Source organism: Microcebus murinus, chromosome 7 (assembly GCF_040939455.1).
Source record: "Microcebus murinus isolate Inina chromosome 7, M.murinus_Inina_mat1.0, whole genome shotgun sequence".
In the NCBI taxonomy this organism is placed as follows: domain Eukaryota; kingdom Metazoa; phylum Chordata; class Mammalia; order Primates; family Cheirogaleidae; genus Microcebus; species Microcebus murinus.
Window position 1 is genome coordinate 77,545,757 of NC_134110.1, and position 27,719 is coordinate 77,573,475.

The following is a 27,719-nucleotide window of genomic DNA, read 5'->3' on the forward strand; positions in this document are numbered from 1 at the left end:
TTTTCCTTGATCATAAATATTATTAATATTTAGCATTTGTTGATTACATGTACGATGCTTTATGCTAAGCACTTGATATTCATGATCATATTTGATCCCCATAATAACCACAGGAAAGGTTATTATCCTTTTTGTACTGAGGTACATATATGTTATTTAGTTTGCCCAATTTCCCTGCCCAAGGTGACAGGGAAGTGGCGAAACTCCCTGTGCAGGGACACGGTTTGGGTCCACAGTGTCAATCACTGCCCAGCGGAGCTCCCCCTGGCTGCACAATGGAACCATCTGGAGAGCTCGTAGAACAGGCCACTGCTGTGGTCTCCCTAGCAAATCTGACTTACCAGGTCTAGACTGTTCCCCGGCCATCTGTATTGTTAAAAAGTTTCCCAGGGTGAGATTATCAGGTAGGCAGAATTGAAAATCATTTTGTTTCCCAGAAGTAACCAATTTTTTAGAAGTAATCAACTCACTCACCCCTCACTGGTCCGCCTCCAGAAGCCTTCCAGGGTTTTAGGGCACAACTTGAGATCTTAAAATGGAAATGTTACTGTGAGTCATCCCTTTGCCACCTGATGAGCCTGCTTGGGAAATTACTGTGCCAGCCTTCTTTATTTCCACAAATTAGCACTAGATGGCAAACTACACAGAGGAATCATCTCGTGTTCAGCATTTCCATTTCTGAAATTCAATTTTTCCTTCAAATCACTTCATTAGCCAATATTTGACATTATATATAGTATTAAAATCATGAGATTTCTTCACAAATTGAGTTACTCTGTATTGCGGGTTAACTCTCATTCCGTTAAGCAGAGTCAAATTTCCGCCTGGATGTTAGTTGTCTTCCAGCTTCAGCTTTTAAAACGTATCCATTAATCACAAACATATATAAAATGAAATACTTGTCTTTTTTTTTTTTTATCATACCTGAGAACATTCCCCACCAATATATTTCAATGTCCCTGTTAAATAACTGACCCACTAATACAAACATTTGCAAATATCAGGCTTGCCTTTCTTTGGAAGCTTGTATCTCCAGCGGTACAAGGCAGGGGGCGCTAAGACACTACTGCATGTCCACTTTTCCTTTGCCTTAGAAACTGTGTCTGCTTGGATGATGGAGATATGGAGGTGGGGCATGTGGAAAACAATATATTAAAAGTATACAATATACTACTTATTTTGAGGAACAGTACAATAACATTGGCACTGATTTAGTCTCACATAAACTGGCAAAGTGACTTCCTCTTCTAGACCTCAGTGTGGTGGCAGTTTGCCTAGCCATCTCCGAGCTGGCGTACTTGGGGCAGGCAGGACTAGTGCCTGTGTAGGATGCTTGGGCTTTTCTAAGCAGCAACAGCATTCTCTGTTCTAAGTTTCTTTCACTACCTTAGGTTTTCAGGTGTTAAAACTCTTAACATCACTCTTCTGACCCTTACACATGATGAAACTTGAAGCATGAGGGATTAGAGGTTCAAGTAATCCTTCCGTATGCAAACAAGTGATCACCAGCTTAATGGCTCCTCAATTCTCTTGGGATAAAGTCTAAATTCCTTAATATGGATTACAAGGGCTTTCAAGATCTGGTCCACCCCCCTCCCCATCTCCCAGGCTTTTCTTTTTCACCTGCAGCCTCACATACTCATGTGGAGGTCAGATTGCATTTATTTCAGCTTCAGTAATGCATGTTCTTCTATCTTATGAACCTTCACAACAAGGTGCGTTTCTTTGTTTTGTTTTGTTCTGTTTTATTTTGGTTGTATCATTCTTCCTCAGCATCCATGGTGTCCGTAGGAGATTGGTTCCACGGTCTCCAGTGGATAGCAAAATCCATGGATGTGCAAGTCCCTGATATAAAACGGTGTAGTATTTTTATATAATCTAAACACATTCTCACATATACTTTAAATCACTTCTAGTTTACTTATAATACCTGATACAATGTAAATATTATAGAATATAAAAAATAGTTGTTATACTGTATTAAAAAAATTTTTTTTTTTGGTAGAGACAGAGTCTCCGTATGTTGCCCAGGCTGGTCTCGAACTCCTGGCCTCAAGCAATCCTCCCACCTCGGCCTCACAAAGTGCTGGGATTACAGGTATGATGATGCTCAGCCTGTATTTTTTTAATTTGTATTATTCTTTATTGTTGTATATCTGTTTATTTTTTTGAAATATTTTTGACTTGAGTTTGGTTGAATCTATGGATGTAGAAGCTGGCAATGCAGAGGGCGGACCGTATGCTCTCCCCTCTTCCATCTGAACGCCATCCCAACTTACACTTAACCCACATGCACACGTTTGACTTCTACTTACATATTATCTGCATGTTTGGTCTTAGCTTACATGTAACTCCCTTCAAGAAGCCTTTCCTGGCTACCCAAGTGTGGATTTATTTTCTCTCCTGAACATTCTGCATTTTTTCATTCAGACAACTGACCACACTATCTTGTAATTGCCTTTTGTCCGTAAACACAGGACTATTAACACCACGGATGCAAACTTTTGCTCATTCTTGTGTTCTCATCATCTGGCACAGTGCTTGGCAAATACCAAGCCCTCTATAAATATTTGTTGAATAAGGAAAGGAGGTCTCAATATCTAATAGCACTGCTCATAACATTTTCCACCCAGGTTTCTAACTCTCAAACCTGCAAATAATACATTTGATGCCAATTTGATGCTGCAAATAACAGTGTCTAGTACCAGCCCTATTTTTTCCTATTTTTTTCCCCTTTTCTAGAAAACCAAAGGAGAAACCCATCTAGTACCTGGGCTTTGTTAAAAAACAAAGCAAAGCAAAATAAAGCTCTATAAAACACCCCAAACCCTCACAGATTCATTTCAGATTTGAAGTGACAGGAGATGTGAAAAACATAATAAAATTCAAGTCTCTTCAGCTATAAAATTTAAGTGAATGAAACTTTACATGACCATGCAAAATTCATGTATATTGAGGAGCTCATCATATGAAGAACTTTAGATGATTTGGGGTCATTAAAAACAGACTTAGGTCTTCACAAAGAGCAAACCCTATAGTGAAGATGAGCTCACATTTTTGCATTCAGCACCTCTGCCTCTTCCCTCCATCATAATTCAAGTCCTGAGGGAAGATAAACTTTAAAGATAAGATTAACCAAAGTACATTCCTCTAAAACCACATAACAGTTTATAGATAAACCTTAGTGCTAACATGCTCCTGAATCTTGTATGCTTTGCTAACATACTAAGAGGTTCTTAATTTTTTGCTTGGCATAAAGATAATGGGATTGAATAAAGTCCCTTTTAGCTCCTAATCTGGGCCAAGCCAAACTGACGAAAAACAGCTTGTTGGAAAACATTATTCTATTTTTTGGCCCCACCTGCACTTTCACCAAATCCGAGCATACATAGTTCTATAAAAGCCGATTGAAAGGTTATTACAAGCAATAGCACGTGACCTCTGAAGCTCACTTTGCATCTCTGTAAGAATGTTCCCTGTATCTGACAAAGTTCTCTTTGTTATTCCCTTGAAGAAAGACCTTTATGATTTTGACATTAAAAATAGCTGTTATTGTCCTGAGTACTTAGTTTTTATCTGAAATAACAATGGGAATTTGCTAAAATTATAAATTGCAGGATCTCACCCCAGATCAACAGACTAGGAAATTCTGTAAGTGGGGCTCAAGGGTTTCTAGTTTTAAAAACTCTTTGGTGACTCAGATGCACATAAAAGTTTAGGAATCCCTCTTACAGGTGAGAATTATGTGATCGACTAGGTTTCTCTTCAGAGCTGGCCACTGGAATGATTAGAGATAAATTGTGGTTCACTGGCAGGAGATGTATGGAGCATTATGGTTTTTAGTTCTTTTATTGTCTCATGTGTTTTCATGTTTGGTTTCTTTTTATTTCTTCTTTCATCTCACTTCTAATTTATATTTTTGTCATATTACATATCCACACAAGCCATCTTAAATCGTTATTGAAACATGGCAAGAAACAGATGGTTGGATAGCCAAATATACAAATAATTTTACACTCAGTTTCCATAGAGAAAAGGAATATTCTTGGTGCTTGCTTCAAGGTAAGCCCTCTTGGCAGAGCTGGAAAAGGCCCTGTGTGTGTGTATGTGTGTGTGTGTGTGTGTGTACAGGGAGTGTGTGTGTGTGCACTCATGTTGGAGGTAAAAGGGGAGGAGGTTATGCATGTGGATTAAAGAACTATTGTACTTGTTTATCAGTGAATGACTTTTTCTATCAAAAAGTAACTGTACTTCCTTGTTGCTTTTCATTAAACTCATGACACATGTACCAGCAAACACATCTGAAAAACTGATGTGGATGTTTTGATAGGACAAATTCCTACCCTCTTTTGTGCCCTGTCTTGCTTGGTCACAAACCTTTCCACCTTACTTCTAGTCTTATCTTTGTTACTTGCCAGCTAATGCCTAAAAAGGCACTAGTTTATAGCAGCTTTAAGGAATACTTCTCAGAATCACTGGGAGTGAAGGCAACCCCTAGATTGTTTTTGTAAGTTTCCATTTGGGAAATTTACTCTCTACTTTTCTACTTGTGCTAGAACCACCCTGCCTGTGAAAATCACTATAACTGGGGTTAGGACTGGGAATTATACCACACAGACTCTGTCTGCTTTACCTATCTGGTGATTGGCCATATGTGCAGCTGGGAAAACCAGATTTTCTTATCTCATTTCACTGCCCCCATCATTCCCATGAAGAAGCCTCAATGAGACAAAAATTTGGGACCTCTCAGCTAAATGACCTCTAGGAGCCATTAGGGGATGCAGCATGACGCCACTTTCTGCCCTAGGAATCAGGATTAAGGTTGTTGGGCATTAGTGCATTTGCTGGGTTTTGACTTTTTTGGATACTCACTTGTCACAGGGCTCTAATGGCTCTGAAACATAAGTAATGGCTGGTCCTTACCATATCAAGAGCAGCTTTTTAGTAACTGGGTAACACTTGGGCCATTTTGGTACAGGTGAGACCCTAGAGCCTGATTAATCTAATTGTGGAATATCCTTTAGTGCTCTTCAGGTCAGCACAGTGCTTGTCCAGCTGGTACTAAATTCTGCAATAAATGTTAAGCAAAGGGATCCTCCTAAAGACAAGGTCCTTCAGTTCAACTGGCATTCTGAGCACGCATTTCTGTAGGGGTGGGCGAGGCATTGCAGGGGAAGAGTGAGTGCTCTCCTTCCAGATACTTATAGTTAATAAGAGCTAGCATTTGGTGAGTACCTGAGAGTTAATATATGTGATTTAATTTAATTTTTAAGATTTGAACATTGCTCCTTTCTTACAAATAAAGGAACTACGTCTACAATGGACAAGAAACTTGCCTACAGCTATGCAGATAGGTGTTAGAATTAGGATCCAGAGCACCTGGTTTTTCCTGATTACTGTGCCATGTCCAACACAAGGAGGCAATGGTGTGTGTGTGTGTGTGTGTGTGTGTGTGTGCGCAGGGGGGAATAAGACACTCACATCCATAACAATAATACCTAGAAGAAGAAAATGAGGAAAGTATAATGGAGTAAGACCAACAATATTCTATAAAGATTTGAGGGAAAATTCTCTTTGGGAGGAAGTGGAAACACTTTATGGAAAAGTTAGCCTCTGAATTTGAAGGCCTTAAAGAATGGATGAAGTCAGGAAACATGGAGGTGAGACTGGCATACAATCTAGATAAAACAGTGTGAAAAACCTTTAGAGTCAGGGAAAGATTGCTTAGCTTAGGGAAGCGTGGGAACTCCAAGTTACGGACCGTGTGGGGTAGGTCCAAGGGCCCATTGGGAGGGACCCCATTGTGCACGCCCCTGGATGCCAGCCTGGGCTCTGAGGTTTCTCTCTAATTTGCCAACGATGTCCAAAAGATTGGTGAGCCGCAGAAAGATTGATAGCAGCTTGCATACAGGATTTAGAGATTGATGAATGGCAGCTTACCTACAGGAGTGTATTTGGAAACAAGGGAGCCAGTTAAAAGACTTTTATGGTAGTTCAAGAAAGAACAAGTGAGGGCAAACTTGTCTCTGGGCACCATGAACTCACGAGACAGGAACAGATCCAAAACTCGTGGTAGAGATATCATCACAGGATTTTGGCAATGGTTAGGGAGATGGTGATGCAGGAGCAGATTCGAGGACATGTCGAGTTTCGGGCATGAGTGGGAAATTTACATACAGAGGCCCAGAGGGCAGTTGGAGAAGCCAACTGAGTTTTGTAAAGGAGAATGAGAAAGACTGAGAGTTGTCTCCTTAGAGGCGATAGCTGACACTGTAGGAGAAGGGTGATTGCAGGAAGGCAGAAGGATCAGATCCGAGATAAAAGATCCTCTTTAGAGGATCTTCTTAGTGTGGATCCAACCTCTTGGAGAAATATTTATTATGAAAGTTGTTTTGTAGAAAGTAAAAATAGTGACTAAGAGCATTTTAAACCTAACAGGAATTGGTATCCTGATATCTCAAAGTAAGATACTGGTTGTCAATGATAAGCACAATTTGACTGTGGAGAAAACAATCTGGTGATATGAAGAAAGAACCGCAAGAATTAAATGGTAAATTTATCTTTCAAAACCGCTTATATGGGCCGGGCGCTGTGGCTCACGCCTGTAATCCTAGCTCTTGGGAGGCCGAGGCGGGCGGATTGCTCAAGGTCAGGAGTTCGAAACCAGCCTGAGCAAGAGCGAGACCCCGTCTCTACTATAAATAGAAAGAAATTAATTGGCCAACTGATATATATATAAAAAATTAGCCGGGCATGGTGGCGCATGCCTGTAGTCCCAGCTACCCAGGAGGCTGAGGCAGAAGGATCACTCGAGCCCAGGAGTTTGAGGTTGCTGTGAGCTAGGCTGACGCCACGGCACTCACTCTAGCCTGGGCAACAAAGCGAGACTCTGTCTCAAAAAAAAAAAAAAAAAAAACAACCGCTTATACACAAAAAGTTTTAACAAGGAGGGAAGAACTACCCCTGTGATTTTAATAAAGTTTGGGCGACAGGGTAGGCCTTTTGATTGGAGATAGGATGCTCTTGTTTTGTTTTTACTTTCTTTTTTCTTTTAACTGTTGGCCTGAATTAACCTCTTTTCAGTTTTCTTCTATTGGTTTGTTTTACTGTGTTTTATTATGTCTCGTGTAATCGGAGTAGACATTGATAATTCCCCTTTAAAATACAAGCCTGAAGTGTACGTTAATAGAAATCCGCCATAAAACTTTTCTAGCACCTAGTAATTTTTTCTGCTTGTTCCAGCACTAAACCATTACGCAGTGATTATCTGGGCAGTGCTACAGCCTGAACATTTATTCCAGCCAGAAACACTTCAAAGGGCAAAATTACTCTTTCAATATTTGCTGTTCTGCAGTTGGTGGCTTAGACCACTACACTGCTAATGACTTTTAAACATATAAAGAAAAGTTAATAGGTTTGAATGAGAGCTATCATACTCTTAAGTCACATGGCTAGTGGCAAATAATGATCTAAGGGCAAACAATGATTGAGGAAATAACTAGGGTCAAATAAATAACAATACCATAGAAATGGACCCCTTTATACTGACATAAGATTCTACCCACAGCCAGTTTCCCAGCATGTGAAAGGGCAGGTCACCTCTGCCCTGTCACCATCATGAAAATTAAAACAAGGCTTAATCCAGGATAGCATGAACGGTGCTAGCTCACAGTCATTTGTTAGGATTGAGTAATATTCCATTGTGAGCATATACCACATTTTAATTATCCATTCATGAATCGACAGGCGCTCGGGTTGTTTCCATGACCGTGCAATAGTGAACTGTGCTGCTATCCAAAGCGAGGCGACACAAGACATGGAAAATGGACCCCACATCTACTTGCCATCAAGATGGTACTGACTGATTAAAACTATGGTTTTCAAATGGTGGCAATGCTCACCAGGGATTGGGGGTGGGGGGACCCAATCTTAGGGATGTGGCGAGCACTTGGGAGGGGAAGGGCCTAACTCTAACCCTTCTTAGGGAGAGCCAAAGATATACAATGTAACCAAAATGTCAAAACAAACAAACAAACTTTTTATTGGGTGGTGGGCAGGCGGAAGGGGGGGAGGAGGAAAGGGGTGTATGCTTCCATAACATATGTGATGCACACCACCGGGGGATTGGACACATTGGGGGGAGGGAGGGGGCAGGGGCAATATTTGTAACCCTAACAATATTTGTACCTCCATAATATGATGAAATAAAAGAAAAAAAAAAAAGAAAATTAAAACAAGGCCTCGAAGCTCAGGGTTCCTGGGTGGTCTGTAACTGCCTGGTCAGAGAAGCTCACTGAGGGGTTCTCGTCCCTCCTATCTGTGTGATCTTGGGGCAAGAGTCTTAGCTCCTCAGTTTCCAAATAGGGTTGTTGGGAGGATTCAGTTCAATAATAATTGCAAGTCACTAAATACATGGTCTGGAATGTAGGAAGCACACAATGAACGCTATTTGACACTGTTTTTAGCTTCCCAACGAGGGGATTTTGAATTGTTTGTTCACTCCCTGCTATATCCTCAGTGCCTAGAGCCGTGCCTGGCCCGTGGCAGACACTCGGTAAATAGCTGTTGGCTGAATGAATGACTTTAAGAATGAAAAGAACCATGATGGAAGAAAAATTAAAAAGACAACAGTTGAAATAAAATCAAACTACAGAAAGATTCATAGACTGCTTGATGTGGCCTTGGCAAACTGAACGTACCAAAATGTAAGTTTTTAGGGGGAACTCATGCCAAAAATTAGTGTTCAGAAATTAAAATCATATCTAACCCTCAAATGAAGGAATCAAATATCTTCTTCTCCGTCTTTATCCACTAGAGGGAGTATGTCACTCAACACAAGACAGACTTTCCCAAGCACAGCTGAAGCAGCTTTATTTAAAAAGAAAGAAAGAAAACAGTCTTAAAGGGTTAAAAAATGATTTGTTAATACTTGTGAAAGTTTATAAGTTGAAAATTTGTAAGTAGGAGATATTCTGTCCTTCCAAATACTTAGTATATTGCTATCTCTGTGACTGATAACAATGTTTTGCACATCGTAGATAATAAATACATCATTTGGTAAAAAAAAAAAAAAAATGATGAGTTAATGGAATAATGACTAGAGCTAAAGGCCCATTCTGCACATTTTGATTTACGGTGGTTAAAAACTTGATCTCAGATCAAATCAAGTAGTAACCAAAAGAAATTATCAAAATGTGATTCCAATGCTCTTTTAAACTTCATAACAGAAGAAAAAACATTAAATAAATTAAATCTTTTTATTTCATTAACAACAAAAAGAACAAAATCTATTGTAATCAAGGTGGGAATCTGCTCATTTTTAAATCTTTGGGCACTCATAGGTGCTTTGAAAACCACTATGGAAATGTTATCACTTGATTGAGGAATCAAAGTATTCAAATATTCATTTTTTGCACGTTTTCGGGCATGCTTCATCCAGCCAGTTTGAGAATTATAATATTTTGCTTTTCCTTAAAACTTACTTCTTTCCATTTACTATTCTTGGGCGGAGTTGGAAAGTATAAATTGTCACTATAAAACCAATGCTGAACATATGTTGCAATGATGAGGCAGGAAGCATAAATAGAGCAGTAATCCTCTAACAGAGCCTGGAAATCTTGTAACCCCCGGGGATTTGTTGGTAAATGCTGCCTCTGCATATTGTGCAGGTAAAATCCCAGGTTCCTTCCCCAGGTGACTATTATGTGACTTCCTGAAATTCTCAGGTAGGACACACTATTGCTTAAATGCAAATTATTTTATCATAATTAGAACAATTGTTAGAAATGCATTTTGAAATTATTATATTTGTATAGACAATAAGATGTTGTGTGAAATTTTTCATGTTGTTAGCAATTTCAGTGGTTCACAGCTATGAACAAAAGGCATCCTGTGGTTCAAATAGCAAATCCAAAGATGCACCTGTGTTTACACTGTGCTAACTGGAGAGAGTGTTCAGAGCTGGCTGTCTCACCAGGGCACATGGTGCCTGCCTGTGGGGAGGGGACATGGCAGCCTGTGCTGGAAAGCGCGGTTTGCAGGAAGGGAGATGCTTTGCTCTGGGCAACCCAAAGAGCTAGAGGTGCCAAGGGAATCCTCACAAGGCTTGACGCTGCCTGAGCAAGAGGAAATGGGCACTTTGTCCTTAGATGTCTGCTCAGTCAGGGGCTTGTGGATCTGTCTTGTCCTCCTTAAGCAGGGGGAAAGCTCACTGGTGACCTTGTATCTCAGGGACTGCCAGGTAGGGAGTGGGGCCAGGGTTGTCTGTGGTTTCTGGAAGGAGAGGATGATGGGTCCGATGTGTCCTTTATTCCTGAGTGATGATGCAGAGGGGAGATGAGACTCAGAGCTGCAGGTTTGTTGGAAACACCGCAGGAAGGGAAGCAGAGAAGTGCAGGCCACAGAGCAGGGCCACGTGAATGTGCCAGCTGGGGGTGGGCAGTGGAGGTGACCAAGCTTAGATGTGAACCAGGGAAGCTTTAAAGGCTTGAGCCCCACGTCAGCCTTGCATGTCGGAGCCACTGCCCATCCTCGGGACCGTACTCCAGATCAGCAACTGTGGACGACCAAGGAGGTGGCTGTGGCCTCGCTCAGGTAGGTGAGGATATATTTACGCTTTTCAAGACACTGGAGGAATCTGCGACTAGAATAAGAAAAGGGCTGTAGAGCACATCATGCCCCCTCTCCAAAGTAAAAATACTGGGACTGTATAGTTGGATCTTTCCAATGCTGGTGTCATGAGGGAAAGTTTCAAGTTAAAATTGTGATTTAATTTCTAAAAATTACCAGAAATGAATCTTTGAAAATGAAACAAGATTTCTGTGACAATCCAAACTGGTCAGAAGTGAGCCCAGTGACTGACAGGTTGCAGCACAGGTTAGGGAGGGTGGCAGTTAGGTGATGGGTGGCCGAGGGCCTGACAACCTGGGATTTTATCGCATTTTGAATGATTCCTTTGGAATTTAAGAAAAGAAAGCATGCAGGGAGGTTGGGTAGATAAACAGTTTAGAAATTTGGGGAACTAACTAGCAAAATGAGGTTGATAGTACGTGGGGGTCACGGGAAGAACATTCACGTAATTTGAGAAAATTAGCAAAAGAATGAGTTCTTTAGTTGGAGAGGGTCTCCTGAAAGTAGCCAAAGCCCATAGAAATAGCTATTGCTTTATCAATATAGAGATTACATACCATTCCAATATGGTCTTCCAACTGCTCTTGGAGGTGACAAGGCAACCAGAGGTAACAGCCTAGACGGGAGGTCAGAGGTCAGTGTTAAGGACAGTTCTCCAAAACTTGGTCCACACGTCCAGTGGAAAGAATGTAAAAGCAGATATGCTAAGCATGGCAAAACTCTCAAATTTCCTTCCATCTCTTGGAACTCTTGTTAATCTTAAATACAGTACCTACAATGAGAAGAAATAATTAAAAATGGTCCAACTTATGCACAAACTAAGGTGCCATATTAGGCCAAAGCACTAATTATTTAAAACCTATTAATAAAACACAACCAGAATTATTTTTATGGTGGGTGAAGGGAACAAAAATAATAAACTGACAGTAAGCAAAAATGTTTTTATGCATTTTAAGAAGGTTATTTTAATTGGGTACAATTTATATGGCACCGCTGATGACATTGCTCATTTCCATGTTCATCACTATTTCAGACAATGAGGAGCATGTTTTTCTGGTGCCACACTTAGGGACTGCCCTCAAACAACCCTGGTCAGCACTACACCAACCTCAGATGTGGCTTATTGGTCCAGTTTCTTTCTGAATCCTGAGTGTGTGTGTGTGAGAGTATGTGTGTGTCAATAAATATATATGGATTAGATAATAACCTGTATTAGTTTCCTTTGGCTGTTGTAGTACATTGTCACAAACTAGTGACTTAAACAATAGAAATGTATTCTTTCATTTCCTGGGCCAGAAATTTGAAATTGATTATCACTGGGCCCAAACCAAAATGTCAGCAAGGAAGTGCTCCCTGCAGGGGTTCTAGCAGAAAACTTTTCATGCTTCTGGTGGCTTCTGCCTGCATTCCTTGGCTTGTGGCTGCATCACTCCAATCTCTGCCTCTGTCTTCACATGGCCTTCCCTGTTGTGTGAGAATCTCCCTCTGCCTCTCCCTTTCTTATAAGATTTGTGACAGCATTTAGCACCCACTAGGCTAATTTATGATAGGCTCCTCATCTCAAGATTCTTAATTTAATCATGTCTGCAAAGACCCTTTTCTCTGAATCCTGAAGTGTGTGTGTGTGTGTGTGTGTGTGTGTGTGTGTGTAGTTGAGTATCTTTTCCCCTTCAGTTACTGTCCAGCTGACTGATTCTCCCTAAGGAGACCCACTTCCCAGCAGTGATAAAGAACAGCTCTCAGCTGTCACACTGTTTGGTGACTGCTGACCATCGGTGTCCACAACCTCAGACCTGTGGACCTTTCTCTCATGTCTCTTGCCCCATGCTTCCATCACTTGTTGGTGACCCTGAAGTCATAGCTTTCACTGTTGATGCTCAAATCAGAAAACAAACCAAAAATTTTTGATTGTGCAAATTCCAAAGCACTTAGCAGCACAGAGCCCAGCCTCAGGGGTCTCTTGATGTTGTGAGTGGATTTCTCTTGGTGCTGGAACCTCAGCCTCTGAGGGTGTCTAGTGCAGAAAGTCTGCAGGGACAGGATTTCGGGAGCCTGCACCTCAAGAGTGGGCATCTTCCTCCGGTAAACAATCATTCGTGTGTTGGATTGTGGATGGCTGTTTATGAAGCAGTATTTCACTAACCTCAGTCAGGAGGAACAACTGCTCATCTGCCAGGCCCTGTGAAAATTACTGAACTGTCTTAAAACTGTAAAAATCAATACCCAAGAACTCTGCAGCTTGGCCTTGGGATCCTCAATGTGACTAAAGACTCACTCCCGTTGAAGACAATCATGGAGGAAGTTCCATCATAAATGTACTGGGCCTAAAGTAAAGTTCAGGTGAGAACAGGGCTGGCTGCACAGAATATGTCCTTCTCTGGTGACATAGATGTACATTCTCATGAAACAACAACAAACAGGGAACCATGACTTCTCCAAATAAACAAAGCAAGGAATCAGTGACTGACCCTCACAAGATAGCAATATATGAGTTCTCTGACCAAGAATTCAAAATAGCAATATTTTGAATATTACTATTACTATTACATTGATATTCAGTGATCTCTAAGATATCACAGAAAAGCAATTCTGAAATTTATGAGAGAAATTTAACAAAGAAATTAAAATGATAAAAAAAGAATCAAATGTAAATCTTGGATGTAAGAATATATTTGCTGAACTGAAAAATTCAATGGAGGCTCTCAACAGCCAAAGGGATAAATAAAGAAAGAATCAGCAAGGTCAAAAATACATAGAGGAGAATAAATGACTGAAGTCTCTTACCTCGCCACAGCTTCTCTTTCTGGAAAACCTGAGAAACATGGGCAGAAAGACCTGTCACCAGGAGGCAGTTGGGCAGGGTGAGCATCAGCCAGACTTGTGCCCCGGGTGCAGCTGACAGAAGTTGACAGAACTTTGATGTTTTGAGGTTGATGGAATCCTCCAAGGGACTAGATTGTGACCAACATCTGGATTCTCATACAGACAGTTTTATGCTTTATCCGTGGGGTGTGTCTTAAAATAAACAAGGAACACTAGATTCTAGTCTTTCTTATCTTTTCTGTGATAAGTCTACGTTTTAACTGACATATCGAATGTCTGCTCTGCGTGTGGAAAGATGAAGTAGTTACTTGAACACACCAGTGGCCTTTTGAATTAAGGGAACAGTTTTATTTAATAGACTCATTTTGTTAACAGGATATTCAGAGCAAAAGTTTTCTATTATAGAATAAAACTTTACCATTTTGGCTAATGCTCCGAAATTACTACGAATTAATAAAATGTAAGCTAGAGATTATCTAAAGACACGTAATTGTATTAGTTTGAATTCTAATTAGTAGTAATAGATTGGACAAATAAAGTCGCACCGGATTCAAGTTCATAAAAATGTCTTTAATAAATTAAGTGTGTATATATATATATATAATATATATATATATATATTAGTGTATTATGGGGGTACAAGTATTACGGTTACTTATATTGCTCATGCCCCCCTCGCCCCTCGAGTAAGAGCTTCAAGCATGTCCATCCCCCAAACGTTGCACATCTTACTCGCTGTGTTTGTATACACCCATCCCCTCCTCCCTCCTCCCACCCTCCCGACGCCCAATAAATGTTACTCCTATATGTCCACTTAGGTGTTGATCCGTTAATACCAATTTGCTGGTGAGTACATGTGGTGCTGGTTTTAAGTATATTTATAATTAGAACCCCAAAACTTCCAAACCTATTACATGTCTCATCCTAACTTAAGTATCACTGGGGAGTTGGTGAGGTATGTTTGGAACGTGTCCAGGCAGGGGTCCATTTGTTTAGGGGCCAGAAGGGACTCTGAAGAGGCTGACAGTTATTGACTTGCAGGGTCAAAATATAACAATATAGGAATAGTAGTTAGGTTTTTCTCGCTCAGGCAGGTATTAGGCCTGAAGTAAGTCTGTATACTATTTTTATATGTAAACTTTGAATCAGCATGTTTATATCTTTGCCCTATCTCAGAAGAGCACGCAGTTTTCTTTTGTAAAATAGCTTCTAACAACCATCTGTTACTTCAGTTTTTTCATTAGGTTAAAGAAAAGAGAATAAATGGAAATAAAATAGCCATTTCTAGATATTCTTTTAAGAATAGAAATCCATCTTCAGATCTTTGCTGAGGGAAGTATGTTTAAAGCTTTGACTTGACATCGTCAAAGAAAATGCTCAAGAAATTTCCCTTCCAAACCTTTGTTTGTCAAAGTCATTTTGTTTATATCCTGACTCAAGACAATTCAATCAAACCTATTTATGAACAGAATCATTAATAATATTAATATATTTAAGGATATTACAGTAGTAACATGCCAACAAGTATACATTTTTTCGTCTGAAAGAAGCTTAGCAGGTGCCAAAGAGGAATACGGAATTAATTGCATCAAAATGACATTTGCTTTAAGGTATTTTTATGTGGCTGATGATTTTTCTCAGTGCATATATGTCTGTCCAAACATTTGTGTCATGGCTGGGAAAATTAGGAAATAAAAAAGTCTAAAACAGTTACATATTTTTATCTTGTTCCTAGAGATTGTTGCTTTTCCCCTAGTTTGGTGGTGGGTCTTCAGTCATCTAAACTGTAAGGTGCCTGCTCTTTATTCAGGCAATTTTTTAATTCACTGCTGAAGAAGGAATCTGGAAACAGTCAAGTGAAAACATAACTCATCGGAAATAACATTTATTTCCTTAGAGTCTCACTGTGGAACACTTAAGATTGAAAGAAAAGGTTTTTCTCTTGTGTTAAATATTTTATTTCCTTACAAATGAAATGGTAATTGGACACCAAAAGAGAAACTTGAACTCAATAAAAGTGTCAGAGTCTGTATTGAAAATTAAAGATATCTTTTGTCTCAGGAAAATGCTCATCTATATTCTGTGTAACTTGCACTGACTTATTGTATTTTTTGTCTTGTTTATTTCCCGACAGCCTGCAGGTTATTTGAAATGAGTAGTTTATCCTACTTTTCTGTAGCCACAGAATGATTAATATAGGTTGAGAATATAATTGATGTTCAATAATCCCTTGCTAAATTATATTTCTAATACTATAAACCAAATACCCTAAATATGTTCTGTTGAGAATTAGACTTTCTAGATAGAAGCTCATAAAACATTAGCGCTATGATCAAATACATGTGAGAAACTATGTGGTTTGTTCTTTTATTGGAAATTTAAAATTTCTGCACCCATATTAAATGAGGCTATGAAAAGTCCTGTGGTTAAAAAGTTAGCTTTGGTTAGCCTGACGTTCCCAAACTAATTTGGTCATAGAATCATATTTTAAGATGACACATATCAACCTCCCATGAGACTACTGGGAAATCCAGTAAAAACAAAGAATTAGAGGATTCCATCTCCTATTCTCAGCCTTCAGTGCAACATCAAGGACTCTAATTTTGACTTGACTAAAATTTAGAAGCAATTCATGAGCCTTTTGGGACTAGAATAAAATGCAAAATATTATAGCCATCTCTGTTTCTTATTCTAGCTCAGAGAATGTAGCTGTAGTCAATTGTGTCCCTGGAATACCTCTAACAAATTAAGCATAATAACTAAATATATTAAAGCAGCTAAAGGCCAAGCACATAATATTCTTTATTTGAGGCATTTTGGAGTATTCTTGTGATATTTGAAGGAAATACATCCATTAAAATATCTTTTTGCTTTCACCTGCCACCCCAAAAATGAAAACACAATTTTAATAATCTGTGTTCGGTGTATGTCAAGTGTAGACAAACTAAGTTCCTGGGCTGCTTCTTGCCACAGGCTGACTTGAAAGATGCATAAAATTCTACTTCTAGCAATATATCCTATAGGTGTGTTCCCATGTGCAAGCATGTGCACATTGATCATAATATTATTCGTAATTGCAAAGGATCGAAAACAACAAAAGAATCAGCAACAGAAAACTGATTTTAAAAGTGAGACGTAGCCTCTGGTTATTTTTACAGATGTTCAAATAATTTCAGCATTTGCTGGGTCCCTTGTGGTTGTATGTGGCCATGTGACCCCTTGTCCAATGTTGTAAACAGAAATGACATCTGTCACTTTTAGACTGAATCATTTAGCTTTAGTATGATTCAGAGGCTGCTCCATTTAAACGAGTCCTCCAGTGATGTAGACATGGAATAGAACTCCCAGGCAACTCATGATAAACATGTAGCATGAGGCAGAAATAAACCTTTATAGTCTTAAGCCACTGTGATTTGGGGATTATTTATTACTGCAACATACCTTAGGTTATACTAACAGCTTATCTATTTAATTGAATTCAAAGCATCTATAATAAAGAAGAAAATTTGTTATGGATTGATGTTCTCTATATATTGTCTAAGATATATTACTAAGCAGAAAACTCAAGGTGTAGAAGAGTATATATAGTATAAAATGTGTGTTTGCTATGTTTGTTATATATAACATAGAACATCTGTGAAAATATGCTGAAGACCCTGGAAATTTTGATTGCCTCTAAGGAAAAGTACTTGATGGAGAACAAGAGTGGGAAAAGACTTTTTACTGTATACATACTTGCATTTTTAATTGTTTGAAAATGTTATTTATTAAAAAATTAAATTTAGAGAAATATATATAAGGATTTTATATGAATCCTTCATAGGAAAAAAACCTTAAGGCCCCTCTAAATGCCAATCTGGCAGATGTAGTATTGAAATTAGATTTTTTTGTTCTGTGCTTTGAGAGTTTATGACTATTGTTACATTATTCAAGTCAAATCGTAAGTACAGCCTAGAAATTAAGAGGAAAGAAAGGCATTTGTCTATGGCCAACTATTTCAGAGGAAGTAAGTCTCCAAATATTAATTGATTAAAAAATTATCATTTTAATTGTCAATACATGTGCTTTCTATCAGTGAGTATGTTTTTGTTTGTAAATAAAGGCTTTTTATTGGCTAAATAGAAAACTGGGTTCAATAATAATAATAAGAGAAATTTGAAATGTTATATAACAAGAATTTAATCGGTAAGTTAGGCTTCAGGTGCAATATCTCAGAGTCCTAGTCTCTTGCTTCTGACCTCCTCTGTGTAGATTAATGGATATTGAGTTATTACTTTTTAAACTGTACATAGATCTAATGGGTACTGTCAAGCACATTTGTTATGTCCTTAAGTCAGGAGTCAGCAACTTATGGCTGACAGGCAAAACTTGGCCTGCTGCTCATTTTTTGGTAAATAAAGTTTTATTGGAACAAAGACATGTCCATTCATTTAGGTACTATATGGCTGCTTTTGCTCTACAATGACAGAGTTGAGTAGTCATGACAAGGACAGTATGGCCTGCAAATTATAACATGTTTGCTGTCTGGTCTTTTATAGAATAAGTTTGCTAAACAGTGCCTTAAATATATAGCAGCAAAACCCCTGGCATAGTTCCTGTCCAAATGGAGAATGAACACAAGCATTTATCTCTCCTACCATCTGATAAACCAATAATATGATGGTAATGGGAGTAGACAAGAAGGTGGGCTATGAAAGGATGAGAGAATTTGATACATTTTCATGGAAGGTGGAAAGGGTCTGGGAACTTAACAACAGAATAAAAAAATTTAAAATGTAGCACTCCAGAATATGCCTGACAGAATCCTTGAAGTTTTCAGGACAAAGATTTTCAGATACATTGGAAGGCATGAATGAGATAGAAAGGTGCTTAAAAAATATGGGGTCCAAAGCATGATCCATAAAAGAAAAAAAATCAATAAATTGAACTTAAAACATTTAAAATATTTTTTTTGTTCTGACAAAATCCTGTTAAAAAAAAATGAAAAGACAAGCCACAGGACCGGCAGAAATCATTTGCAAGTCAATTATCTGTCAGAAAACATATATCCAAAGTATATAAAGATCTCTAAACAACAGCAAGAAAGCAAACAATCCAATTAGAAATTGGACCAAAACATTGCCAATGAGGATATACGTAAGGCAAATAGCATATGTAAAGATGTTCAATATCATTAGCCATTACAGAAATGCAAATTAAAGTCACTACATACCTATTAGAATAATTACAATAAAAATACAGACAATATTAAGTGCTCAGGAGTATGCAGAGCAACTGGATATCTCACACATTTTACACTGAAATGTAAAATGATATAGCCTCTTTGGTCCTGTTCTTAAAAACCTTGTGTTCTAAGTCAAGAGACAGCACATACACATATAAGTAAATTTCGGTATTAAAAAAAGAATGTCACGGTCACATAAAAATTTTTAGCAACTTATTAATAGTGGGCAGATTTTTGGAAGTATGTTATGACAGGTTCAAGAATTGCTGGAGGGAAACAGGAAGTCAACTTTCAAATTGGGGTTATCCTGTAAAGTCTAGAATAAATGGCTTTTGTAAATTAAGCATGTCACCCTGTGTTTGTTGGTTATTTCCCTGAATGCAACACAATGGATCTAAATGATCCCAACATTTTGCTAATGAAATTTGAAAAGACTGAGGCATAGAGAAAAACATCGATAATATTTTGAAAAGACAGTTTGAGTTCAAGTTTAGCCTTTGTCTGTTACTAGCTGTGTAACTTGGTCTCTCTGAAATTTCATCTATAAAAAGGGAATAATCCTTCCTGATATAAAATAAGATACAATATTTGAAAGCACTTTGTAATATTAAAGAAAATGCTAGTTACTACCTGGAAGGGATGTTTCTGTGCCTAGCAAGGATAAAGGAATTTATTTCATTTCATTCCCAAAGCTTCTTGGAACAAATGGGGCCCTCTGAGGAGGCTGTCGCAGGTTAGAAGGGCCTAGTCAGTCTTGGAGTGAGCACGTGCTGTGTTCACAGTCTGTTCGGTCTGTTCTCCTAACTCCCATACAGACTAATAAGGGCAGAACCTCAGCCTTTGCTCTCTTTTTATGCTGAACTCACCCCATGGAGGAAATGAAGACAGAATTGCTAAGTCATCTGGTCCCCTCATAAGACTTCAAAATCAGACTGTTTCCTCTTCTAGATGCCAGGTCTTATGGCCGCAGGCTTTGATGCTGTGCATTTCTGTTTGACCTCAGCATTGTTTAATCTGGCCACACTACAGAGCCTCACAACAAACCACAATGTTAAAACCTGTTTGACAACCACCTTGGTTTCTACCCAAAGCCTCTTCTGTTAAATCAGTATTTTAAACACCAATAAGTTTCAGAATCTTATCTACAATACCAGCAGAGGAAAAAAAATTTTGTTTAATTTACATGCTTAATTTACAAAAACCATTTATTCTAGATGTTATAGGATAACCCAATTTGTTTTTGTTTTTATTTTTTTTTGATACAGAGTCTCACTTTGTTGCCCAGGCTAGAGTGAGTGCCGTGGCATCAGCCTAGCTCACAGCAGCCTCAAACTCCTGGGCTCCAGCAATCCTCCTGCCTCAGCCTCCCGAGTAGCTGGGACTACAGGCATGTGCCACCATCCCCGGCTAATTTTTTCTATATGTATTAGTTGGCCAATTAATTTCTTTCTATTTATAGTAGAGACGGAGTCTCGCTCTTGCTTAGGCTGGTTTCAAACTCCTGACCTTGAGCAATCCGCCCGCCTCTGCCTCCCAGAGTGCTAGGATTACAGGCATGAGCCACTCGCCTGGCCGGGATAACACAATTTGAAAGTTGACTTCCTGTTGTCCTCCAACAATTCTTGAACCTGTCATAACATACTTCCAAAAATCTGCCCACTATTAAGTTGCTAAAAAATTTTATGTGACCGTGACATTCTTTTTTAATGCCAAAATTTACTTATATGTGTATGTGCTGTCTCTTGACTTAGAATACAAGGTTTTTAAGGACAGGACCAAAGAAGCTATAACATTTTACATTTCAGTGTAAAATGCGTGAGATATCCAGTTGCTCTGCATACGCCTGAGCACTTAATATTAAACAACTTCATTTTTTGCCAGTGGGTTCATCGCAACTAACACATCCCACCCAAGCTGGGATGGACCAGTGTATGATATAGATTATTTCCCCATATTGTGAAATCCTTTCATATACACTATTATCTTTTGATTCTTTCAGGTAGAGTGGGAGGTAATTACTGTATTTTAGAGATTTGGAACTGAGAACAGTTATGACTTGCCTAAGATCTTGCAATGACTAAAAGTAGACTGGAGTAGGAAGAAATAAATATCTTCCCAGTTTTCACCAAAACGTCTTGCTTCTAAAGCACTGGGGAAGAATACTGAGAGGTTCTCAGAAAAGACACATGATCCAAACATACAGTGGATGAGAAGACTAGTGTGATGGGAAGGGTAGCCAGGTCTCCTTCCCTCCTCAGCCCAGTGATAAGGGCACCCCACAGCATCTTGGCACCTCCAGGCCACAGTGACACCTGAAGATGTAGCAGCTGGGTGTCAGTTTGACACGGAGGGTCACTATTGCTGTCTTCACTAATTGCAGAGAGGCGGCACAGCCTAAGGATCAAGATCATGGACTTTAATGTTACAGTGTCCTTCACTCACTCTGCCACCTACTAACTTGTATGCTCTTGGGGGAACTCAATCTCTTGAAGTCTGTGTTTATGTAAAATGGAGATAATACATATTTCTCTTATTAGGTTGTTGGGAAGATTAAATGAGATAAGGACCTTAATCAAACCTAGTGCAGGGTCTCCGGTAAAGTTCTTGGAGAATGTGGAAGAAATGAAAGACAGGGTGGAAGAAATATGCAACGTCCTGCATGGATGGCTTGGACTTGCAAAGTCACGTCCCTCTGGTCAAATTCAGTTCACAGATGTGTTTTGTGTAGCTGACAGAGGGATGGTGCATTCAGTTTCTAGGCTTCTCTGAGGCAAATAAAACAAGGCGAGGGACGCCTTGACTATGATTTAAAGACGGTGTTGCACTTAAGATTTTTCTTTTCAATTTGTAAGTTTGAGGCTTCGTCTAGCAAGATGCTTCTCTTGAGTTTGGAGGTAGGGTAGGTCTCTCCAAAATTCTGTCACCTCAGCGTAAGTAAGATAGGAGGAAAATAGAGAACAGGAGTGCTTGTCTGCCAAGGGGGAAGACAGTGGGGACAATTATGTCCACTTAGTTATTTCTTCATTTCTTTCCATTGACATTCTTTATTGCAAGTCTTTGTCTCATTGTACCGGGAGACCACTGCTGCTACCATATATAAATACAGTTGAGGGTGTGATAAGAATTGATTTTGCTGGGAAAATATTTTTCATTAACTTTTCTCTCAAAATGAATTCAGGAAAAAAGATTGTGGCTTGGCTGGAGATAAAGATGGAGGAGAGGAAAGAACAAATAAACAGAAGATATTATTTTCCCATATAGTGATGTCTGAACATTACATTCCTATACGTGGGAACCTTTTCCGCTTGTGAATTATGGCTCAGTGGTTCAGAAATTAAATTACTTCCTCCAGTGCTAGACATCCTGCAGACCAATTATAACCTTTTAGAGTACCCAGTGGCTTGAATGTCTCTCTAGTCCGGGGAGCAGGGGTGTTGAAATGCTCACCCAGGCCTTTCTTGAACTCCCAGGAACAGAGTATCAGACATTGAAATTTCTGCAAAGGTTTAGCCTATGTTACCAGGAAAAAAATTATCTTTTGGTTTCTCAGGAAAGGGTAGGTCAAGGATCCCCATCCCACATTTATTGTAGCTGCAGAAAAGCTAGGCATGTGGCCTGAGAGAGAAGCTATGTGGCAAGGCAGGTGAGGAAAGAGCTCCTTTCCACCACCACCGTTGGCTCTGTTGGAACCAGCCCCCTGATCACCCTGGTTTTGGGAAAGGAAACGGGGCTTAGACCCCGGAATAAATAGAACACAGGGCCTACCCTTTGCCTATCCCATATTTGCTCAGGACAGCAGACTATTTCTCAGGACATACTCTCTAGGGGGAATGAAACATCACTGAGAATGTTACAGAATGGAAAAAAATTTCATCACTAGAATTCCTTCGAGAGACAGAATTGTTAAGGGTTTAAAGGAATACTTCGATACACTGCTTGGAATGGGTGGAATTTGGAGAAAGCGTCCAAAGGGGAGTGCTCAAGGAACAAGATATGGTTGCTAATGAGCCTTCTGAGGAGAAAGGGTCTTCTTAAGCTCAGTTTGTGTTTGGCTGAGTAGAGCAGGCAAGTTTGGAGCCAGAGTGGAATTGTCAGGACATTAGAGAGATTCCCCCTGTCACCAACAGTCCTGCTTCTCTGCCTTTCCCCTGGAAATACAAACCCAATTTTTATCCACTTACAAGTGAAAGGTATCTTGGCCACATGACCACTGAGGGCATCGGAATCTTGGAGGGCTGTGCCACCTCCACTGGGGGAGCAGGCTCACCGCTCAGAGCGGCCCAGAAGGGGGACGGCAGGCCTGGCTCACTGTGAGTCAGGGAAGGGACAGGAGTGGGCTCCTGTAGATGTGGGCTGGGTCTTCCCCACTCCCACTGCTACCCTTCCTATTGCTGCGGATAGCTCAAAACCCAAGTTACCGAAGGATGAAATGGCAGCATCTTTATTCTAATCACCACGCACCCTCTCAAGGTATATATGCTTGAGAGAGTCCCATCTGACAGATTCCAGCCAGCCAGTGTGAGAAAGGCTGGGAGGAATGTGTCCTTCTGTGCCTTTAAGGCTATTTAATCTCTTTTTCCCTTCTGGTGAAGAATCCTAGCACTCTTCCTCCTAGCAGACCACACAGCAGAGTAGCAAGTTTCTCTACTTGCCAATGATAATTGCACAGGCAATTCTCATGTCCATTTGGCCTAGAGGGAAGCTGAAGCAATCTCTTCCTACCGGGCTCCAGTGGCTTCTCACCTAACTGGCTTCTCAGACTGCCCTCACCCAGTGCTCTGAGCTGACTTCGGGCCTTCCACAGGCTTCCTGCCCACGGAGGTCCAAGGCCATCGGTAGCAGAGTGTTGCTTTCAAAGCTTAGGACTGAACACAGAGAACAATGAGCGTTTATCTGATTAGGACTGTGTGAGATTTTAAAACCAAATTTAAATGACTTTACGAAAAAAAATCCTTTTTCTTATAATAAATGCTTCATTTTAATCCTTTGGCTAATAAAAGACTCGCTATAGGAGACAAAATGGAAAATATAATCTTAGTTTTGGAAAAAGAATTAACATGTTTAATACAGATGTCAGGTAGGACCTTCCTGTAGTTTTAAAGATTTTAATTGATTTAAGACTGAAGTAATTACTACTTATACAGCTAATCTAATCTTACCATAATGTGGCACAGTGTTCAGATCTGTTTTCATCTGGAAAGCTGTTTAGTTCAGGGCACCATATTTTAAGAAAATCTTTGAAAATTTGAGTTATATTCAGAGGAGAATGATAAAAATGATTTAGGAATAGGAAACTATGTTATATGAAGAAGCTTCAGGAGTTAGTTAACTTCTACCTGGAAAAAAATGACAAAGGAACATGTTAGCTGTCTTAAAATATTTGGAAGACAGGTAGATTTATTTTTGTCCACATCAGGAAAGTGTATTTATATCTGATAAGTAGGGAGTTATGGAAAAATACATTTGACTCAGTGTAAGGAAGGCCATTTTAGAAATTGGTAGCTCCTAGAAATAAAATATGGTACCTAAGAAAGGAGTGAATTTCTCTTCTCTAAAATCATTCAATCAACAAATATTTTTGAGTGACTAAGTTCCAGGCACTGTTTTAGGTGCTTTAAAAAAAAATACTGCCTAGCCACATATCTAGAATATTATAGGAGATGTTTGTATTGGTGAAAAAAAGTTAAATTACAGTAAGTTATTTCTATGGAATTTTTTCCTACTTTAATATTTTATACTTTTATTCATTTAAAGAAAACAAAAACAGTCTATCATTTATCAATAAAATTAGTCCTTTCTGGACAATGATTTTACCCCAGTGGGTAATGAATTAGTACACGCGGCGTGAAAATAGGCACCCAATGGGGTGCCTATTTGGATGCTGGCCCTAGCAAACCCAAGAGAGAGGCAGCAATGGTAATGAGTTTTCTATCTCTGTAGCCAGAGAACGTCTGCCTTTCCAACTGTTTTGGTCAATCAGGATATTTTTAATCTAATCTTTCTTTTCAAACACAGTAGCTTTTACCCTCAACTTTGTGCATCTGCACAATTGATGACATGCCTTCCATATCTTCATTCAAATCACGTGTAGAAATGTTAAAGAGAACAGGAACAGATAGAAAGCATTCCTGCTAGCTTTCTCTCCAACCATTAAGCAGTGTTGTTGTGGAACCAGGAATGAAACTTGCTAACTGCAGTGTTACATATGCAATTTAGAAAATCCTATTTAGATATATATTGTGAAAAATTTTGGGAAATGATTTACAAATATCAAGGCATTGAAGTCAAGGTAAATGTGACTGAAAAAAAATATCAAGGCACCGTGTTTGCAGCAAATGTGCTTCTGCTCATTAAAAAGTATGATTTGTTATTAAGATATGCGTGATTCCCTAGAAATCACCATTTCATTTCCTATGTGCTCACAAACTGTATTCAAGAATTTATTCTAGCAATTTTCCAAAATCCAAATTTACTTACTTTAAAAAAACAAAAGCTAGAACATTTAGCATCTTTGGTCACTCTTGAGTTGATTTTATTTTCTATTGTCTTTAGGAATAAAATCATTTTCCTGAATATTTTTTATTTTGTTCCATGTTCTTTTTTTTAAATTTTTTTATTAAGAATGCACTTTGAAATTTATTCCAAGCTGGAGCTTAACAGAATAGCTATATTTTATCTATGGTACAAGATGTTGCTTTACTTGAATTAATATTAATTCAAAGTAATAAAGAATACTGATAAAGAACTGCGATAAATTCCCTAACATATCAACAACTTAATAAAACTAGCAAAAGATGGAGAACTGTCCTATGTGACAGTTGTCTTCTCACTATTCCCATGGAAGTTTCATCAGTCACTAAATATATTTTCACTTTAAAACTAGGTTTCCATTTTCAAAATATTATAATGTCAATTTAAAAAGAAAAAGAAAAAATATGAACCATTTGTCTGGCATTAGGACTTTGGATTTTAAAGATTTCCAAAAATTATTAAAATTAGATTTTCTGAACCCTGGGAGTCTCATTTTGTTGCACAGGCTAGAGTGAGTGCCGTGGCGTCAGCCTAGCTCACAGCAACCTCAAAATCCTGGGCTCAAGCAATCCTTCTGCCTCAGCCTCCCGAGTAGCTGGGACTACAGGCATGCGCCACCATGCCCGGCTAATTTTATATATATATATATATTAGTTGGCCAATTAATTTCTTTGTATTTATAGTAGAGACGGGGTCTTGCTCTTGCTCAGGCTGGTTTCGAACTCCTGACCTCGAGCAATCCGCCTGCCTCGGCCTCCCAGAGTGCTAGGATTACAGGCTTGAGCCACCGCGCCCGGCCTGAATGTTGAAGTTTTATGTTTGTTTGTTTTTCCCCATACATGGGAGAGTCAGCATTCTGAGAGTATGAACTTTATCTGTCTTGTCCTCTTCTGTGTATCTAGAGCCTAGAACAAGGTCTGGCACAGAATAGGGAATGAATTAATATGTTTATTGACTCGTAGTTTTATCATCTATTTATTTAAAAATTGAGATCATGTAGTTTCTTTTCCCCTTCAAGGAACATGTGACTTCTTTTTGGCCTACAATTTTCCCTTCCTAGTCAGAATTAAGACTGAAGCAGCACATTTCCTCTTTATTTTTTTTTAACATTTTGAGATAGAAACTTCTCACCCAAGCAATTCATAGGAAGAAAACATGAAAGTGTGTTCCCTGGCCTTGTTTCATCTCAAACTCCTGTAAGAGAAATTTAGGCTGAGGGCCAGAACCACTTTATCTGGGATTGTGGCTCAGGAATGGTTTTTCCCCTCAGCCTCAGTGATTGGGTTGATCTTAGTCAGGGCCTGAAGATGGTATCGTGTGAGGGAGGCAGGACAAGTTGGTTACTTTTCCAGCCCCTACACAAATAGAAAGTAGTCCCTTGGAAAAAAATAATGTTTCATCCTATTACTGAGAGATCAGCGTAAGGTTGAATTTCAGTGATTTCAATGTATCATATTGGGAAGAGAATGGGTTTTGGAATCAGACAGACATGAGTTCAAATCCTGACTCTGCCACTTATGGACTGTGTACCCTTAGGAAAATCAGCCCGCATCTCTGATTCTTGGTTTCTGTACCTCACAGTTTTTGTGAGGATTGAAATAAGATTACATATGCAAGGTATGTAGAATGAGGGTTTGCACACAGTAGGCCTTCAAATATGGAGTCTATTGTTATTTTAATATCTAGTCAGAAAATACAGTCAGTGTTGTTTGGCTAAGCCATCACTCTCTCTCCATTACCTTTGGTGTTCTTGATAAATTTAGGTGCCCCTTCATAACTGAGAGAAGAGAGAATGACACCCTCACAATAGCTGTACCATAAATTATCGGTATGTGTGTTACAGGTTTTTAAAATACTACTTAACTTTGATACACTGCATGGTTGCAGGTGAAAAGGGTTGATTTGGCCCACAGGGTAGGTCAAATAAGTTTTCCAGGGCCAAAGGAATGTGACTCTTCAGCGAAGTACTTGGCTTCTCTTGTGTTACCTGCATCTTCCACACCTACATCATATAAGTCAAAGAAAGTTTTGCTGTGTTGCAAGGGCATCATTATCTAATCATTTTGAACAGTTACCCTGTGACCTCCAGAACAATTAGCCCATGGTGTTCTTTGTCCCGTTCTCTGCATCCCAAGCACTACATTAGGCACATCAAGGACCAAGAGACAATACAAAAACAATGTGGTCTCACTGCCTTTAAGGGATTTTAACCTGAATAAGCACAGAAAGTGAAAATCATAAATGTAGCCAACGTGGGGTAGCATAGTAGGATAAGCCTGAACCGGGAGCTAGAAAATCACCTTCAAACCTCCATTTTGCTGCTAAATAGTCTTAGGTAAGTCACAAATTGCCTTTGTAAAATACAAGCATAATACTAGATGCTTTATGCAGGCTCTTCCCTTTCTAAACTTGATAATTCTACTTCATAGGAAAAAAATTGATAATAACTAAAATAAAATTGGGTGACTGCAAAGATCTACATGAGATGTCAGTTATCGCCATATTAAATGCC

The 27,719-nt window shown here is 39.1% G+C and overlaps 2 protein-coding genes across 2 annotated transcripts in view; both read left to right on the forward strand.

The window, feature by feature from the left end:
* The window catches only part of LOC105857577 (inositol monophosphatase 1-like), a 39,054-nt gene extending 31,056 nt beyond the window's left edge, over positions 1–7,998 (forward strand). Inside the window, exons 9-10 of the mRNA XM_076005194.1 lie at positions 2,006–2,098; positions 7,747–7,998. Of these exons, the coding sequence (XP_075861309.1) occupies positions 2,006–2,098; positions 7,747–7,778 (125 nt within the window). The 3' untranslated portion in view covers positions 7,779–7,998. The remainder of the gene's footprint in view (positions 1–2,005; positions 2,099–7,746) is intronic.
* Positions 7,999–9,642: 1,644 nt separating this feature from the next.
* FABP12 (fatty acid binding protein 12) overlaps positions 9,643–27,719 on the forward strand; it is a 48,912-nt gene continuing 30,835 nt past the window's right edge. Inside the window, exon 1 of the mRNA XM_076005196.1 lies at positions 9,643–9,725. The gene's annotated coding sequence lies outside the window, so the exon portion shown is untranslated. The remainder of the gene's footprint in view (positions 9,726–27,719) is intronic.